This window comes from Tympanuchus pallidicinctus, unplaced genomic scaffold (assembly GCF_026119805.1).
Source record: "Tympanuchus pallidicinctus isolate F22 unplaced genomic scaffold, pur_lepc_1.0 scaffold4, whole genome shotgun sequence".
Classification (NCBI taxonomy): domain Eukaryota; kingdom Metazoa; phylum Chordata; class Aves; order Galliformes; family Phasianidae; genus Tympanuchus; species Tympanuchus pallidicinctus.
The window spans coordinates 19,901,290-19,919,681 of NW_026294758.1; the positions used below are offsets into that span (position 1 = coordinate 19,901,290).

The following is an 18,392-nucleotide window of genomic DNA, read 5'->3' on the forward strand; positions in this document are numbered from 1 at the left end:
TTCAAGCTCAACTCATTTCCTTTCACAAGTAAGTCAGAATCACAAATGAGATTACTAAAAAATGCTGCCAGCAAACGCATTCAGGCACAGCCTCAACCTGAATGACCTCCAGTTTCAATCCTCTGTATCTGTGCATCTTCTAAACAGTTGCACAATTGGAGAAAGTCAGCAAAGCTCCTCTCAAATCAGTGAAGCACCTTTAGTGGAGCTGCACTTCACTTGTACAGTAGTTACATCGTACTGACGGAACATTAAGGAACAGTAACATTTAGAGGCAGTTCCACCAGATTAAGGTATTACATTAATCTTACATGGTAGTGGTTTTCCCTGCTCCATTATGTCCCAGAAATGATGTGATCTGCCCTTCGTAGAAATTCAGTGTGAGACCATCCACAGCAACCTTCTTGCCATCACGATAAACCTTCACCAGGTTCTGAATGGAGACACCAAGACTCAGATGCATAGGCTCTTCCTCCTTGCAGACTAGAAGGAAAACAGAGCAAAGTAGAAGGGGATATGATGGGTTTTAAAAACATCATTTAACTGCGTGGGAGTTCTAAGAAACATCACACTCCCCTAAGCCTGTGGAGATCCATGCAAATGGAAATGAGCAATGTGAGTAATTGACCACATTTCTTACTCAGTAACAGAAATATTCCACGTAATATCCTTTTAGTTCTTTTCACTCTACAGATTGCACCAGGAGCACAGGAATCTCCAGTGTCACTACAGTCAACAGAAACTAGAGGAATTCATAGATCCGAGGCTGGAGTACCTGCTTGGCTAAGTATCTTGGCTTTCTCTAAACATTTGATCCCAAACTGAGAACAAATGGATAACCAATTTCCAGCTTAGCCAGGCTGGTACATCTGCCCTTAAACTCTCCTTCCGAAACAGGAGACCTGCAGCTTCCTTCAAAACCAGTACTTACCTTCTGAGGGCCCCTTCTGGTCAGGATGAAGGTGATACCTGTCCTGGGATTCTTCACCAAACCAATAGGATTTTGTGAAAGGAAAGTACCAGGGTCTGGGAATCCCATACTGGCCTAAAGAGAGAAAAGCATTACAAGAACTCAGCTGCAGCTGGTCATTTTTTCATCCTAGTTTTCAAAGCAAGGGAAGCATTCCACCTTCCACAAGCCTCTAGGCTAGGCAGGGCTAAGATGATCTTTATGGCCAGCCTTTAGAGTATACGCAATCTCTTTTCTGGAATTTTCATTTTAGGATTAGAGGTTCTATTCTAGAACCAGTATGTGTGGTGCTAACATCATCAATGCTCACCCCTCTCCACCCTCCCACACCCAGCCAGCAGTGTTTGAAGTATTAGGAGTTCACAGAAAAGAAGAGCTGAAATGCACCAAACTTCCCGGGGCTAGCTTAGCCATCAGCACAATAGTGCACAGCTTCTGTGGTGGGGAACAGGGGCAACAGTCACTGATAGAAGCTTGCAACAACAGGTCTGTGCTAGTGGTATGGGATTTTAATCCACGATCTTTCTGCAGCTCTGCTTAAAAAAGCATTTGTTTTGCATCTTGTCAAAGTAGTAGGACATGAAAGTGTGAAGTTATAACCCTTCCCACTGAAGCAAACCTCACCTGGGAAGACAGACTCAATGTACCAGGTCATGACCCCATAGAGGAACGTGTCAAACAACATCATCACAGCAGATGTGGTGATGCTAAAGCCATCTTCTTCTAGTGGGCTCTCAAAGAAGTTGTCCCACTGAACACCAACTCCCTGTTCTTCAAACAGTGCAAAGTACTCGCAACCAAAGCCAAAGGCTACAGGTGACAACAGGCTCTGCAAATGAGAGGCACGAACAAGACACATGTTTTTCACAGCTACTCAATAACTGGGCACCTCATCTCTAGTGTAGGGCTCAAGGACACGGTTGAGAGGCCCTAGAGGAAAGGTCAAAAGTCCGAAGATCATGACTAGATCTGCACAGAGGAACTGCAAAGCTGTTTTTGTTCTATTCAAGAAAGTAAAGCTTGAAACTTCTGGTGGACCACTCTCTAGAAATTAGTTTGTTTTCCTACTCCTTCCATTATGCTTGGACTTTCACACAAGGCAAGATACCACTAGGTCACCCTTCCCAAGCAGATAAGAAGCACTGCGGAAAAGGAAGTCAGATAACTCCTGCAATCTTGCATATCTAGTCCTATAACACCACAGCATACAGAGAGACCAAGGGAGCTTAATGTAGCAGAATTACTTTCCTACCTAAAGCAACAAAATCCTCCCTGCCAGTTCTATCGTTTCTTCACCCAACTTTGGTAGACTCTTACAAGGTAAATCACCTTCCCATTGCTCCCTACCCACTACTTATTAGTGTCCAACTAAGAGTGATTCACTGCCACAGTGGTAGAGGCCCAGTGCCCTGACAGTCTCCTTAAGACTTACCGCAAAGATCTTGAGTGAGAAGCTGACATAGTCCTGCCAGGCAACACACAGCACATAGGGTAGGTATAGTGTGAAATACACAATGCCTCCACAGGCAGCTGCCAGGTTAGCCCTGGAGAACACGGTGCTGATAAGAAAGCACTGCAGGATGGTCACAATGCCAAAGATTGAGAGAAAAACGAACACCACACTAGGGTCACTGTAGGGTAGTAGATTCCCCATCTGGAACAGAACAACAGGTACATCAGGCATTGAAAGGGCTTTCTGATATGGCTCTAGTACAAGGAGGCCCACAGCACTACTTGCTAAGAGGACTCTGGACTTGCTGCAATTTGCACAACAGTTGCTGACCAGCCAGCATCCACCACCTCTTCCCCAGTGTGCCAACAGACGCCACTGCATACCAATGCTCTGGATTCTGCTGTCAGAGATCAAACTAGGGAGCTCACCTTGAGGATCAGCACCAGCAAACCCGCACTCATGAGGAGGGGGATGAGGCTGCTAATGAACCAGCTTAGCCAAAGGATGCCATTGTCAAGGCCCATAATCCTCATAGTTTCCTTTAGCCGGGCTTCTTTCTCATACACAATGCCCTTAATTATCACAGCCACTGAGTAGATCCAGGCTAGAGTCATGAAGAGAGGCATAGAACGGCTCATCACACGCAGAAATCTGAGAACAAGAAGGAAAGGGGCCAGGAGAACAAAGTGAGAAACACTAGTGTGACTGTGGGTACCTCTCAAGGGCTAGTGAAGTATAGCGATTGATAAGGCTTCACTGCACAAAGCAGCCTAAGTGCATGCAGATTATGACACAGCATCAGTGTCTCACAACAGTGTGAGGCAGATGGGTCTACAGCACAACACTGGCCCCAAGCAGGAGCCAGTTGTAGTTCCAACTCCATGGAGCCGGTGTAAAGAGCTGCTTTTCCTGGGGACTACTCTCAACTGTCTATAAAATCACGACATATCCTAAATCCTCAGTGTACCATACCAAAGCCCAAATTTCAGAAGCCCACTGATTAGGGAAGATGAGATCTGCTCCCACACTAATAACACAGTAAGTCACGCCTGAAGAGTGACTAAAGCCCATGCCTCCCAACCCAGAATGATCCCATAAGCTTCTGAAGCAGCCTGTATACATACATGTCATCCACATAACATGGATAAGGCATCTGCTGCACATAAACTCCTGTCTTCTTTTCTGTGCCTGTTTGCACCCTGATGATGGCCTGCTCTACAACGTCCTGCAAGTAGGTAAAACCTCCCCACACATAGCGCATGTCCTCAAAGGGGTCAGCACGGGGACCAGGATCCCAGTACCTGCCAAGAGAAAAAGATGTTTCAGTTAGAAATCATCAAACCCTGTAAGAAATTCTTCGCAAAGCAGCCTGTCATGTCTCACCCATCCTTAATCTTGTTGGTCCTTTCCACATTGTCAATGTCCATGCGTATTTTGTATTTCACGTGCTGAGGGAGCTCTGTGCTGTTAGGAGCTATTTCAGTGAAGACAACACCAGCCCAGAACCTCCTTTCATCCAGAAGCTCCAAAGACTTATTTATAAGCCGGACTTCTGTGGCCACAGGCTCCAGTTTGTCCAAGTTGACACACTAGAAAGGGACAGATTTGGAGTGTTTATGGGATCAGGTTAAACCAGAACATACTGTAGGAAGGACAAAGAACTCTGTAATACCAATGCCACACCCAAGAAAAGGCTGCAGTGCTGAACTACTTTGCAATGGTTCACACTAGCTCAACAAGTTGCTAGAGATGTCATCTTATACTGCTTACTGGTCACCCACCAGGCAAGCAAGTGTCACTGGCATATAATCCAAAGGTCTTTTCTGGACAAGCAGTTAGAAAGCATTATAATGGTAGCTATAGGATCCAACCCAAACATCCACTTTCATATTATTTTCCTCTGTTAACAATAATCAAGGTGTGACTCAAAGCCTCTAAAAAGCCAGTGGAGAGACTACCAAAGCCTTTGGACCAGGCTTCTAACACACCAAGTTCTGTTTCTTTTTGCACTCCTCTGCCAAGGTGACTGAAGAACAAGCAGATAAGTTTCATTATAAGCTACATCTTCCTCAGCTTCAGCTGCTAGCTCCACTGTGGGCCCCAGCAAAAGAAGTACGAGCTGATACATGCAACCATTTTCAGTTGCTCAGTAACAACAGAGTGGGAAACCACATGCCACAGCCAAAGCAAGAGCTTCAAGAACAAACTCTAAAGTTAGGTTCCCACATCTATATTAAGATACCTGAATAAATGGTATTTTCTAACACACTGTGCACTCAGCCCCACCAAGACTGGTAATTTTCAGAACAGGGACTGACGAGCACTGACCTTCCCTTCCCTGGAGCCACCCTTCCCAGTGAGCAGAATTCCAGCTGCAGCTGTCCCCAGCTCCCTGCCACACCACAGCACAATCTTACCTCCATGAAGCGGGAGATGGTCTGAATAGCTCTATCTGTCTCATTGAAAGCATCCACCCAGGTGTACACCATTCCATTATCTGTCTCAAACTCTTCTGGATGCTTTGACAGGAAATGGGCAACATCCTCCACTGTCCAGTTGGAAGCTGGCAAGTGCAGGTCCCAGAGATCCTTGCTTTTCAGCAGCGTCTGTAGTTGTTTTTGTCAAAGGGGAAATAGTTATGTTAAGAATTACTGTTGGATCTCTCATCTTGTCATGAAAATGATTATTACTGTCTTTTGAAAAAGTACAGGAAGCCTTGACATTACACTGGAGGTGTCCCAGCAGACAGGTAGTCTAATTTTTGCTGTCTGCTTTGTCTCCTTGCACTGCTTACTCATACCCTTATTTTATAGTGTGAGTCTATTTCTCCAGAGTATTTCTCCGGAGTAGGTCAGCCTCCGGGGGCCGACAGCTCTGGGTACCTCTTGGTCTTGCACGCCACGAACAAGCTGTTAGGCACGCTTTGCAGGCTGGCTTGCTCAATGTCCTGCCTCACCTTTTCCATGGAGAGGGCAGCAGAGAGCCACGCACAACCCTGCGCCGCCCAGGCCCTGCTCTGCCCTAGGTGGCAGCCTTGGACCGGGCTCATCGGGCAGGAGAGAGCTGAAGCAGAAAAAAAGCCCCATCCATGCTTTCCCCACTTCTCACACTCTTTGAAAACCAACCGGTTTTCAAAGGCAAGTTACAGAGAACCAAGAAATATCTTCAGAGATGCGTTTGGCTGACCAGTGATTGCCAAGCTCTGCTCGCCTCTTTGAGCAAGTCTCTGCTCCCCACTGGGATGGAGATGGGGAAGGCACAGAGGGGCTGAATCCTTCAGCTGCTAAACAGAAATACCAGCACCAAAGGCCAGGTGGCTTTCTTATGTGTTTTTCTGTTGCGTCACTGACACCAGTCACTGACACAGCCTCCAACAGCAATGATGACCTGCCTCTCAGCTCTCCCACTGTGAATAGTGATGTTTTTATCTGTTTTAGCTCCCAGTTTCTCAGAGGATGAGCTATGGTCCCACCACATGTATATGCAACACTCTGAAGTCTGAGCTGGAGCGCTTGGCACTAAAGCAGAACTGAGACCTGTCAGCTGCAATGTAACAGCATATAGGAAGGCAGCTGTAAGGACTACAGCTGAACTAAAGGAGAGGAAAAAAGCCAGCACAATACAGAAAACTAAAAACTGTAACCAATAAAAACAGGAAATTGAATTTTTTGCTGGAGTGAAGAAAATGGAGAGGTGAGGGAGCTTCCCCATGAGCAGCTGTTAGTAAGGAGCCAGAAGGCACCAGGTCACATGGTTACAAAAACAGAATCACAAATTGGGAAAACAGATCAGACCAAGCTGACAGAGAAGAGCATACAAAGAGGAAATCTGAACAAACAGGATAGGCCACACCAGCTCCCTTCTTTGCACTCATCTCTGGAGGCTCTCACTCTACTCTGACTTGCAGTGAGGGCACCACACTTGCAGCCAAGAGGCTCAGCCTCATCATCCCTGAAGCAGCAACAAAAATGAACATCAGCTTGAGATGGGGGCACACGTTGTTCTCCCTGGAGTTAGCATCGGGCTGCAAATGCCTGAGATCAGTGAGAAAAGCAATTTCCTCTACTTCTACAGAATGAAACATACCCAACCATTTCCACAGTCCAGAAAGCTAGGAACTGACAATCACCCAGCAGTACAGCAGCCTCAGGGACTTGCAAACAACAGATAAGAGCAGCCCTAAACAGGCTGCCGTACGTTTTAGCCTATCCATGTACAAGTGACCCATGCTGCATCTCTAAACCTAGCAGTATGCTGCTTGGGTACTGCTGAATCCATCAGCTGCAGCAGACAACTGCAAAGAGACCCATACCACTGTAACAACAAGCAAAAAAAAAAACAGTGTTATCAGTCAAGTCTGGACTCATTTGAAAAAATTAAATCAATAAAACCCTCAAACAAGTAGGAATATTGATGCAATTGCAAACCAGTAACTGAATGCTGACTCTGACCACACCCTTCAGCAAACAGTTTGGGTTTGATTCTCACCTCTCTTGATGCCAGCATCTACAGAACTAAATTTCATAAATCTAGCAGAGGCACAGGAGTAAAGAAAATGATGTCACTGTTATCCCTAGTATGTCCCATTCAAGGGGAAGTGCAATGGGATCAGTCAGAGACTATTCTGCCCATCATCATTGGAATAAAGTAAGAATGAACTTCAAGGCTTAAGATCTAGAGAGATCTTTGTGTAACACCCACCCAGCACAGAAGTGCAAAGACTCACTCCTCAGAATTACAACTGAGGGAAGGAGTGTGAACATAGCTTCTTGTACTTTTAACAAATAATACATACTTTACACCAACCGCAATGCTCTGGGGAGCCAACAGGCAAGCAGAAAGCATGTCAAATCCAAACAAGACGCTCAACCCCTTGTTCATGATCTTGTAAGCATGGCGTATTGTGAAGTGATAAGTCATAGGGTGATGTTTCCTCTTTCCCTGTGACACCCAACTATTACTAAAGTGTACTATGCTAACCCAAAAAAAGTTTTCACAAGGTTTGTGCCAGATGATCACCAGGCATCTAGGTTCAGTTCTGGAACAATAATCATTCAAATCTTATTGCACTCAGAAGAGTCTGAGGCCACACAACACTTTCTAGGATCTGATCTAGGCATACGGTAGCTCACTTTGTTGCTATCATGAGAGCAGCTGCTGTAGAGAGCATTTTTTACAGAGGAGTGCACAGCGTTGGCAGCTGAACCTGTCACCAACTCCACAGGTCCACAGTTTACAAAAATACCATCGGCCAGATATTTATAGAACATCAGAGCAACAGTGTGGAAGAAACAACACATTTCCCCACAGAGGTAGGTTAGAAACAGCTGTTAAACACACTCTGCTCCTGACTGTGGAAAGTTGTTAAATGGAGGAGTGCTCAGCACAACACAAGAATGGTACAGTCACAGCTTGTTTCAAAAAGAGGGTCACATGCATACTATCAACAAAGAAGCATTATCTACAATAAATATTTTATCACTGACTGTAGAAAACGATGCTTGTGTTTCTGGTAAGAACAGCATACTGACCCGAATCAGATCCATTTCCTGACTACTTTCCATAAATGTCCAGATCTTTGGGCTTATCTCCTCCCACATCCCCCCGAGGTCACGAAACACTCCCAGCTCCTGGAATGTCCTGTTCACCTGTTGGCAAAGAAGAGAGGAAGGTTATTTCCAAAATGTGGCTCAGATCCACTGTGGCTGAAAGGGTGTGTTGACCTACCAAGTACTGAGTATTGCTTATACTCAAACAGCAATTCAGCTTCAGCAAGGATGGGAGTAAGAAAAATCTTGTGCACAGGGAAGGAAAAATACAAAGAGAAGTGCCTGTGACTGAGTAGGGCTTAAGGCTTGGTGGAGAATGTTTCCTGTTTGGAGATGAAAGGCACACAGAGGCAGCCTCTTCCCATTTAATAAAAGAGGGTCTGAGGATGTTTGGGGAATTAGAGAGAACATTAGGTAAGCCACTATCAGAAATGATTAAGGATCAGCTGTTAAGCAGGCAGTGGAGAAGACCCCTCATAGTTTACCAATGTCCTTCCCAGTCCCATATCCCACATTAGAGTTGCAAAGTCTGCGAGAAATCAAAAAGCACCACTAGAAATATTTCCAGCAAGATGCAGAAACAGATTTCAGCCTGGCTTTTTCTCCTTGAGCCTTTGACAGCAAATGCATGGGAGGTGAGAGACTAGGGACACTGTGCTTTGTGGACAATCCTTTCTAGGCTTGCATTTGGACTGAATTTAACACAGAGCAGCTTAGCTGTACAGTCAGAGCACATATCTCACACTACATATCAGAGGACAGAGTTAGAGTTACCTCAGCCATGATCTTCCTTATGGCTGGTGTGTCTGGAGTGTACAAGACCTTCCCAATCAGCAAAGGCTTCAAAGCCCTCCAAATAATTCTGGAAAGTGGGCTGGATTCCAGATTCTTCATCAGCTCATTGCAATAGGGCGCTGAGGAGGAGAGGAAGGGGTGAGCAGCTGAGAAGCACTGTGACAACTGCAGGAGGCACATGCCCCATTTGTGTGCACTTTAAAGTTCTGCTGACAGCAGAACAGCAGAACAAAAAACTTCTGCTGCTGCTGCACAAACCCACAAAATGCCCTTTTCACCCTAAACTTTCACAGTTTGCTCAGCAAGTGCAGAGAATCTGCACAGTCTCTACCAATAACATCCATACTCATTTGCACAGCTTATGAAATCCATTCATTGCATGACAGAGGCAAAATCTGCATAGAAAAATGACACATTTTCAAAGGTTGCATGTGACAGTGGACCCCATTTCACAGCAAGTGTCCAAACAGCCTTTCCGGATTCTACACAAGACCCTTGAGAATCCCCTGCATCTTGATACCCTCCCTGTCCCTAAGAGTACATGCAGAGAACAACAGCTGGCTGCTCAGACAGCATGTATATAGTCTTCTGAAACAATAGGGTATATGCTGACCCTCAAGATCGCTTGTTTTCATCGGTGCAAGTTTGGAAAATAGTAGTCATTGCAGCCATGGAGTAGATGGGATGTTTTGCCATGACAGGGTTACACTTACTTGTGGAGTTATCATAGAAATTAGTTACATCATCTTCAGTGCTGTTGCCTCCAAAAAGTGCTTTGTAATTGTTGTCCTCATACCAGTTGAGCGATTTAATCTTGAGCCCTCCACCTTCAGGGTGGCCACACACAATACGTGACACAGCCTGGTAGATCTGTGTAGAGGAGTTTGAGGCATTCACATTGGTCAGGAACATCACCTCTTGTCTCATGTCACTCCAACTCTTCATGCTCAGCAGCTGGAGAATAAGGGGGAGAAGAATGGAAATGGGGATAGGAACTGGATTACTGAAGGGAAAAAATCCTGTCATTTTCCTTCAAATTACCCATCTGTTCTTCAACCTTACTGGATGCAGCACTAAAAAGGAGAGACCAGGGAAAGCATGTTTCCCTCCATTACAGTGGGAAAATGTAAAGTCTCTTCTTTATTCTAAGTTTACCCACACAATTTTCTGCGCGATTCCTGCTCTCCCTGAGCTCTCACATCGAAGTTACTTCGAATGTAGTTGCACAACAGCTCACATTCCAGCAGGGTCCCTTCAATCCAGGGTGGAGTGAGGCAGAAAAGGGAATAAGGAAATAACATGGAGCAAGTGCAGCTAATCAGACCCAGCCTGATTGAGCTGCAGGCCCTGGATTGCTGGTGGCATCACTTGGCACAATGCCACCGAGCTCAGCAAGCCTCCCCTGATATACACCAGGCAGAAAGTTTGACCTCCTAGGTCAGTAATGCTGCCCCTGCCCCAGTACCTCTCTCTCCTCTTTCAACTGCATTTACAGAAAGCCCTGAAAACAAGCCCAGCTTGCAGCCTCAGATCTGATTGCAGTGTAAGCCTTTTCTCCACACCATATGCAGTCAACCACAGTGAGAAGCCTTCTCTAGTCCTGTTTGCATGACACCTGGCACAGAGATGAAACGCACTCATAGCTAGGAAGATGCACACTATGGGACTCATTTATCTGGCACAGGAACGACCTGAAGAAGCTGTCCTGAACAAAAGCAGCAGGCAATGGCCTCAGACATTGTATTAACATCTCCATACTCAGGGATATGGCTTGGCTAACCACAAGGAAAAAGTCAATGCAAGTCCACAAACAGTGTTTTTATGCTACCCTGAACTTCCATTCTCAGACTGGCAGGGGATGTAAGAAAACAGAGGTGTGCCCACACACACTCAAAGTCTAGCTCAGTATCTCTGTGATGGTGACAACAAGCGGATGTCAGGAAATAGGCAGGGCAAAGAACAGATACTTCCTGAGGTATCCTTCCAGATACCAGTATTTTCATCTCAGAGAATTTCTGTCTATTTGCTAATGCACAGTAAACATGAATGTTTGCAAATATTTAGCATCTAGCACATCACTGGAAAGAACCTCCTCTCCCTCTCCTAAACTTGGCTGTTGTTAGCTTCATTCAGTGCCATACTTTTTGCACTGGCACAGAGTGAGTATTTCTACTCTTTTTTTGTTCTCAACTCTATACATCTCTGTCCTGTCCCCAGCTCATCTCTTTAACAGGCTGGTGATTCTCCACATATTTCTTGTTCTGTATGTGGAAGTGATTCCACTTCTTCATGTCTCCGTTGTCCTTTTCTGAACTGCCAGTTCTTCTGCTGCTTTCCAGAAGCAAAGTACCTACGTTGGTACTCCATACTGAACACAAGGGCAACCCATGGATTTACACGGTGTTGTGGTAACATATTCCACAGGTGGTTCTCTATTCTTACCTAAATCTTTTCCAGCATTTGATCTGATTTCTTGCCGGCTACTGAATATCAGGTGACATGAACTGTGATGCTCTTGCTGTGTGGCCCAGAATAGCTGCATGCACTAATAAGGGCAAGCAGAGCTGGTGAGACACCTATTTGCAATTACTCTTCAGATGCATCTTGGAAACAACTTCTGATGGCCCAATTGTTCTGTCTTCAGAGTCACTCAAAGCCCTGTTGCTAATTTTGCTGACTGTGCCTTGGTTTAGACACCTTAGTTTAAATAAAATGCAGATATTCAAAATCTAGGACAGCTGGCAAAGCCAGCCAGTGACAACCCAGAAAGCAATGGTGTCTCATAACAGATCAATCTCACTCCACCCAATGTAAGCAGAGCCAGTATTTCTGGCCTTACGCTGTAGGTAAGCCTGACCCTTTGTGTTCATCTGTAGTACTGCGTATGTTTCATATGTGCCAACATCTGGACAAAAATTCTTGATGCTTAACAAAAGGTATTTTGTGTCACATACACAAGGAGTCTCTATTTTTAGCTGCCGAAAAACACATGACACATTGATACGATGAAAGACAGCTGTGAGAACAGCCAGAACCTGGGGATTTGGTGCTTGTGTCCAGACTTGCTTCAGGCATCCTTTCATCTCCTCAGTATTCGCTCCTGTCTTTGTCTGTACCCCAGTGCCAATCAGTTTGGCTACACAGGTTCAGAATGACTGGCAGGATGCTAACATCAAGGACATGACAGAAAAAAACCTGAGCCAACAGCTGCAGTTAAATATGCTCATGTGGATTTGATGTTTTCTAACCAAGAAAGGCCAAGGCCACGCTTCAGGTATGACACTTTGAGTCTCCAATTCAAATCATAGAATCACAAGGTTGGAAACAACCTACAAGATCATCTAGTCCAACCAACTTTTCATTACCACTGCTACCACAAGGCACTAAGCCGTATCTCGCAGCTCCTCATCCAGGCGCCTCTTGAACACTGCCAGGGACAGCCACTCCACCACCTCCCTGGGCAGCCATTCCAGTGCCTGACCACTCTCTGAGAGAAAAAGGATCACCTAGGAGAGCTTCTGGTATTTTAGGCAGAGCAGACAATTCTTCCTCAGTAAAAAGTCAGCGTCTTTAGCTAAAGTGCCACCAACTCCTTAGGATAAGAAAAAGTACAGAAATAGAAAGCATAGTTAATTGCCATTGAGTGTTAACTACCCAGCAGAGGGATTGCATTAATGAAGGTACTTTTGTGTGTAATTTTCAAAACAAAGTCTGAGCAAGCAGCTTTGTTTCATCTTTGGCACCAGCAATCTCATACTAAATATACAGAGCTGCTCTGTTCATGCCACTGGAAACGTTACTGAACTACTTCTCCCAGACATCAGAGCTGGCTGGGTGTTTCCTCACAGTTGCCCTTGCTCTCAGAGTTTAATCTGCTCTCCTGGGTTGATTTAAGGAGCAGAGGGACAAAGATCTAACCAGTCCTCACATAAAGAGACGAATATTTTCTTCAGACCAGTCCCTAATTAAAATTCCTTGCTAGAAAGGCTTCTAGACGTGGCACAAACAATAGCTCTCTCCACCCCCTCAAGCTGCTGCCCTATGAAACAAGCGAGTGAGTCCCTCTTTTTCATGCAGAAATCAGCCTGCCAGACAATAAGGAGTAACTTTCGGTCAAGCCATCTGGAGCAGCTCACACAGTACGCCAAGGAAAATGATGCCTTTGTTTGCACAGTAATGGGGCAGAATAAAAGGTAGACCTACCCAAAACAGCTGCCAAACAAAAGGCACGCTATCCTAGGACATTTTCAGCCACATCAGCAAGCTGAGTATCACATGGTTTCAATTATTTTTATCCCAGGCAAAAAAAAAAAAAAAAAAAAGCAACACAAGGCAAGCTTAAGTGACGTAACGGGAAACAGCTGTAACCAAACTCTTAAGGGCAGCCTTCCCCCTCACCCCGGCAAGAGCTCTGCCATGGTCTTAACTGAAGCTGGTCCTGGAATCACCTTAATTTCCTAGCAGCTGCGAGCCAGCAGCAGGTTCTGAGCTGGCGCAGGACACGTGCCAGTGACTGCTGGCGGGCATGGTGCTGGCTCCGCAGCCAACCCTCCGTGGGAGGGCTGCACGCTAACCCTGAGTGACCTGCTCCTCCACATGCACGCGGGGTTACTGCCGTTCGCTGCGCGCTGCTGGCTTGACACAGGCTGGAAATCTCGCGGAGGGGAGGAGGAGGCACAGTTTGGTTTAGATGGTTGCGATTTCTGCTAGAGGGAAAGAATGTTTTTGCCTAGTAGCAGTACTTCAGATTCAAAGTCAGAGCCAACCAAAAGCAACTAAGATAAGCTTCTGGCTCTGAAAATAAAAAATGGTTTTGGACTTCTGACTCACACTAGGCATGCAGGGCTTTTGTCTTAATCCATCGTTTCACCTGCAAAAACAAATACAGTCTCTACAATGCCACTATGCCTCTGCAAACCAATGTTTTGCTGGAGCCTTTCTCTGCCAGTGTTGTGATGCCATTGCATTGGGTGTCCCACAAATAGCAGAACATAGCCTCTGCCCCAAAATACTACTTCTCTGAAGACAAATGGCAAAGAGCACCCTGTAGCTGCTAAATTACATACATCACTTCTTCCACACACCATATTCTCAAAAAACCCAGAGGCCTGGCATGGCTTGCAACTGACTGAAAAAAAACAGAAAGGAGACAAACCTCTCAGTGCAGTTTTGCAAAGTGCTGCTAGTCAGCAGATACATTGCAAAGGTAACTGCTGAGAAAGTAAGCCTCACAGAAAACTTAATTCCTGCACCCCTGGGAGGACCCAATCTACAGCCACACACCTGAGAAACTCTTATGGTGCCTGTAATTCAAAGTTCTGTGCACTGAGGAGTTGCATAGAGATGTTACTTCTACTGATACAGAGTGTATGGTCGTAGGATGACAAGGGAGCTTAGAAAACAGCAAGGGATTTGACTGTTTTTGACTGCACCAAGGAGAAGCGCACTCCTTGTACCTGATGACAGGTTAGGACATCTTGAGGTATTCTTCTGACACAAAAAAGCTACTTACCTCCTTGACAAGCTTTCCCAGGCTGTCCCTCAAAGCCTCCACAGTTTCTGACAGATCCCGCAAGGAGGAATTAAAGAAAAATTGTCTCTGCAAGAAGAGAGAAAAAGAAAGTGGAAGTCACTAGCAGCCAGCAGTAAGGAAATTCAATCACTGTAAACACCCTTGTAAAGAAAGGTGGTAAGGACTGTTTACAAGGCAAAGTGATTGATGGGGAAAACAGTGAACTGGCTTTCTGTGCAGCCTTGAACTTAAGCTGTCACAGGCTTCAGTGCTCCATAATGCAACAGAGACACCTGTTCCATTCCCCACAGCCTGGGCACATAGATACCATGATAGCCATAGCCATCCCAGTAGGATGCTACGTGTATGTATATATGCTTACAGCATAGATGGCTTTTATTTCAGGTCAGAGAACAAGGACAGCCTATAAAGCAATATGCCAACTGACCTGAAATCCTGTAAACCAGTCCTAGGAAGGGGAAATCAAGTATATAAAAAGGGAGGGAAATACCAATTGGTAGACAAGAGATTTCAGTGGGACTCCCCAGCTCAGATGCTCAGAAATCTTGCCACACAGTACATTTTACCTTCAGATAATATTAATCACCAAAATCCTCCCATCAAGCCTTGATATTTTCAGACTAAATCAAGGATATATTTTAAAAGAACCTGGTTTTGTAAAGTAACTGCCACCAGTACACCACCAAAAGAGAAACAGTCATAAGTTTCCAGAGATGGATAGCACACCTTTTTGAAACTGCACTGCTCTAGGATTTCCTTGCCTTAGGGGACCCACTGAAGACAGCTCTTTCTTTACAGTTGTTCTCCATATAACTGATATGCCTGGGTTTATCTCTCGTTCTTTCTACTATATTTCCGTATGTTAAAGCACTACCATGTATGTGAAACATTTCATGCAAGAGAAGCATCAAGATCTTCTAGCCTAATAACATGGACACAATCCTTTTTTTCAGAGAAAAGAGGATTGAAATAATTTTCTAAGATTTCACTTTCGTAACGACATTTGAAAGCATGCTAAGGTTACAGCACTGTGACACAAAGGAATAGTGGAGACCCTTGATTTTAGCAGAAATCTTCTGGGCTGAAGCCTTCTATTTTCATATCTTCCCCATGGCAATCTCTGGAAGCAAAAATGTTCATATGTTCTAGCTGATATGCTGAAGGGTAGTAAGCTGGTAAGTGTCAGCTGGTGCAAATGGCACTGTTCCACTGATCTGCTGCTGAGGTATTTATACCTAGCTAACAGGTGAGTGCTCAGTTCAAGCCTGCTTCAAAGGAAGCTGTAAATTCAGGGAGGCTCTCAGTAACTTTTACTGAACACAGGCATTAAGGTTCAGATGAACAATAACCCAATCCAGCTAGAAGAGAAGTAGTTCAAATTCCTGCAGGCTAAGACCTTCAAGACTTTTTTGAAGGAGTATAGCTAGCAAATAATCAAAGCTGTGCAGCTACATTACCACTTTAGCAATGAGATGAGGGAGAACATCCTAGATTAATGCAGTAGACAAGCCTGGTCAGCTCCATTCACCTCATCCAGCTCTGCAAGGAATTTGTGCTGTTTATGATGATTCGGGGATGGGGCAGATGAGGAAGAGTTTTCTGATGATACTAATTGGTTCAGAGCAGTGAAAGTCAAAAGTGAATTGCAAAGGATTAGTGAAAGGATTCATGTTGACATGCGGTTATAATATGCCAAATAAAATTCAGTGCTGCAAAGTAAAGTACATGCAGAGGAGACAGTTCTACCTTGAAATATCCCTGGGTATCTACTGTCACTCAAAAAAGAGATTTTAAAATTAGAATGAGATCTTAAGCATAGAATGATAAGACAGGTCAACATAAATATAATTCCACAATCCATTCCTATTTCTCAGGAACTAAGTGCCATTTTGGATCCTCCACCTCTAAAAGAATACAAGTACAGAAAAGGACTGCAAGCACAATTAAGATACAAATGGCTTCTGAAGGAAGAACAACAGCCCACAGTTCTTCCAAAAGAAACTGTAATGACAGATACAGGACATGACAGAGGTCTGCAGAATTACAAGTGGGATGGAGAGTGTGAATAGGAGATGATGGTTCACCGTGCCTCATCATAGAGGACTTCCATTCTGAGTATCAGTTTAAAACAAACCAATAGAACTACTTCATAGACAACTCAGCCAAAATGGAGAAATTATGCAGATGTTATGCAGTGCTGAAGAAAAAAGTTAACATGGTTTTGAAAAAGACTGAGAAAACTTCATAAAGAAAAAAAGCTTACCAAAACTACTGAACATTAAGATTCATTTAAAGTAAGATCACTCCCACTGTGACAGTGTATTTACTAGGTGGCTGCACTAAAACAGTGTGGGGGTAATGACATGTTGATGTCATTATGAAATGCTGGAAAACATCACCTGTCTTCTCTAGGCACACGGCAGAAAGAACATTCTTACAGGTTTTGAACAGAACTGCCCCCATACAATTACTGTGCTAGCAGCTGGTAAGTCTTGCCTTCATCTAGACCTGTCCTTTAGGGCATGCAAATCTCTCAGTACTCTGGAGTTACACACTGCACTGACTTCATTCTGTGCTTGCATGTGTGCACTTACAGGACTCAAATTAGGGAAATACTTCAGGTAACTACAGTTGATTGCAAAATCAAGAGAAGCACTGAATATACCTGTCCTTTCCTGCTCAAAGCGATACACAACTGTTTAATATGCAGGAGAATACATCTGTATTCAAAGTGTCAAAAGGTCATAACATAATCCAGTTATTTGTTACATCACAACACCTAAATGCCTTTGTTCAGCAACACCACTCTGCTGTGTTTGCTTTGAAATAGTTACCACAGTTTTACGCTGATCTTAGTGGAAACTTAACACTGAACTTTGCAGAAAAATCACATGCTTTATGTTTCTGCTTTTGTTTCCTGGGAGTGGAAGTCCAAAAGTACAGCTGCTTGAAATCATGATGTCATTGTGCTCCACTGAAAACACTCAAAAGAGCAAGGAAAGCCACAAGCTCAACTACAGCATGTATTTACATTTTCTAAAGCCATTTTTTCAACTGAAATGCACTTATTATTCGATGCTTAGTTCACGCTAATCATATGACAAAATACCAACTGCATTATGAAGGGAAAAGAACAACTGGATTTTCATGTGCTCACCCATATTCCTTCCAGGACCACTACAGTACACGAGCCACAACATATTTGTAACTTATTGCAAACCACTGGAAGTGAATGCAATGAAGCCCTTCTCGAGAAGCACTGCAGAGATGAAATCCCACAGGAGCAGTTTCAATTGTCTCTGCCACTTAACTTCCTCCCCTCAAGTTGTTTACAAAACTGGAGAGGTTTAAGAAGGTAAAAGCTGTTGCACAGACAAGTAATTTTATGCTCTAAGAGCCCTTTCCCAGAACAACATCAGTCTGTTGGAATACCTCCGACTTATTGACACCATTCTTGGTTAAGTATGGGATCCTGTAACCTTCCCCAAATTGCAGAGTTCTTCCACAGGATAACTTGCTGGTCAAGCACAGAGAGAAAGTTGAAAAGACAAACTGCGTACATGGTATTAGGGGTTCAATTTCTCTGTTTTTTCCCCAGATAGCTTATCCTGCCTCAATTCATTTTCACTGAGCACATCCAGTGGAAGACAAACCTCAAGAAGACAAGCTTGCAATCATCCTTTACACAGTGTCCTAAGGTCTTCACTTCTTATGTTGGGAACAAGGTCTTCATGAATGAAAACTGGCACATGAGTCCTGGAAAACTGAATTTGGCTTTTATAAACACGTGAATAGCCCATGCAGAAGTGAAGTGGATCCTCTGCCATGCGAGTCTGTGATCACTTCCTAATTTAATTCCATGTTTCCACCAAAACAGCCCAGCCCAAATAAGTCCTTATGTAACAGAGAACAAGGAGGCACACCTGAACCTCCAAGCCTATGCCATCTTGACTTTGTATTTTTACCCAAGAGAGCCAGCTAAATGAAAGTCACACAGAGGATGAACTGCAGAGCTAGAAAGCTTCATGTACAGTTTTAATTGGAAGTCCTTTATCTTTACTGTACTAGTCCAATTTGTGCAAAGTTCAGGCT

The 18,392-nt window shown here is 44.4% G+C and overlaps 1 protein-coding gene across 3 annotated transcripts in view; it reads right to left on the minus strand.

The window, feature by feature from the left end:
• ABCA1 (ATP binding cassette subfamily A member 1) overlaps nt 1-18,392 on the minus strand; it is a 90,442-nt gene that overhangs the window by 24,056 nt on the left and 47,994 nt on the right. For all 3 annotated transcript variants that reach the window (XM_052700350.1, XM_052700348.1, XM_052700349.1), the window contains exons 8-19: nt 14,280-14,366; nt 9,481-9,721; nt 8,747-8,886; nt 7,955-8,071; nt 4,841-5,029; nt 3,807-4,012; nt 3,548-3,724; nt 2,852-3,074; nt 2,403-2,624; nt 1,595-1,799; nt 932-1,045; nt 312-483 (exon numbers count right to left, since the gene is read on the minus strand). In XM_052700350.1, coding sequence (XP_052556310.1) covers nt 312-483; nt 932-1,045; nt 1,595-1,799; nt 2,403-2,624; nt 2,852-3,074; nt 3,548-3,724; nt 3,807-4,012; nt 4,841-5,029; nt 7,955-8,071; nt 8,747-8,886; nt 9,481-9,721; nt 14,280-14,366 — 2,093 coding nt within the window. The remainder of the gene's footprint in view (nt 1-311; nt 484-931; nt 1,046-1,594; nt 1,800-2,402; nt 2,625-2,851; nt 3,075-3,547; nt 3,725-3,806; nt 4,013-4,840; nt 5,030-7,954; nt 8,072-8,746; nt 8,887-9,480; nt 9,722-14,279; nt 14,367-18,392) is intronic.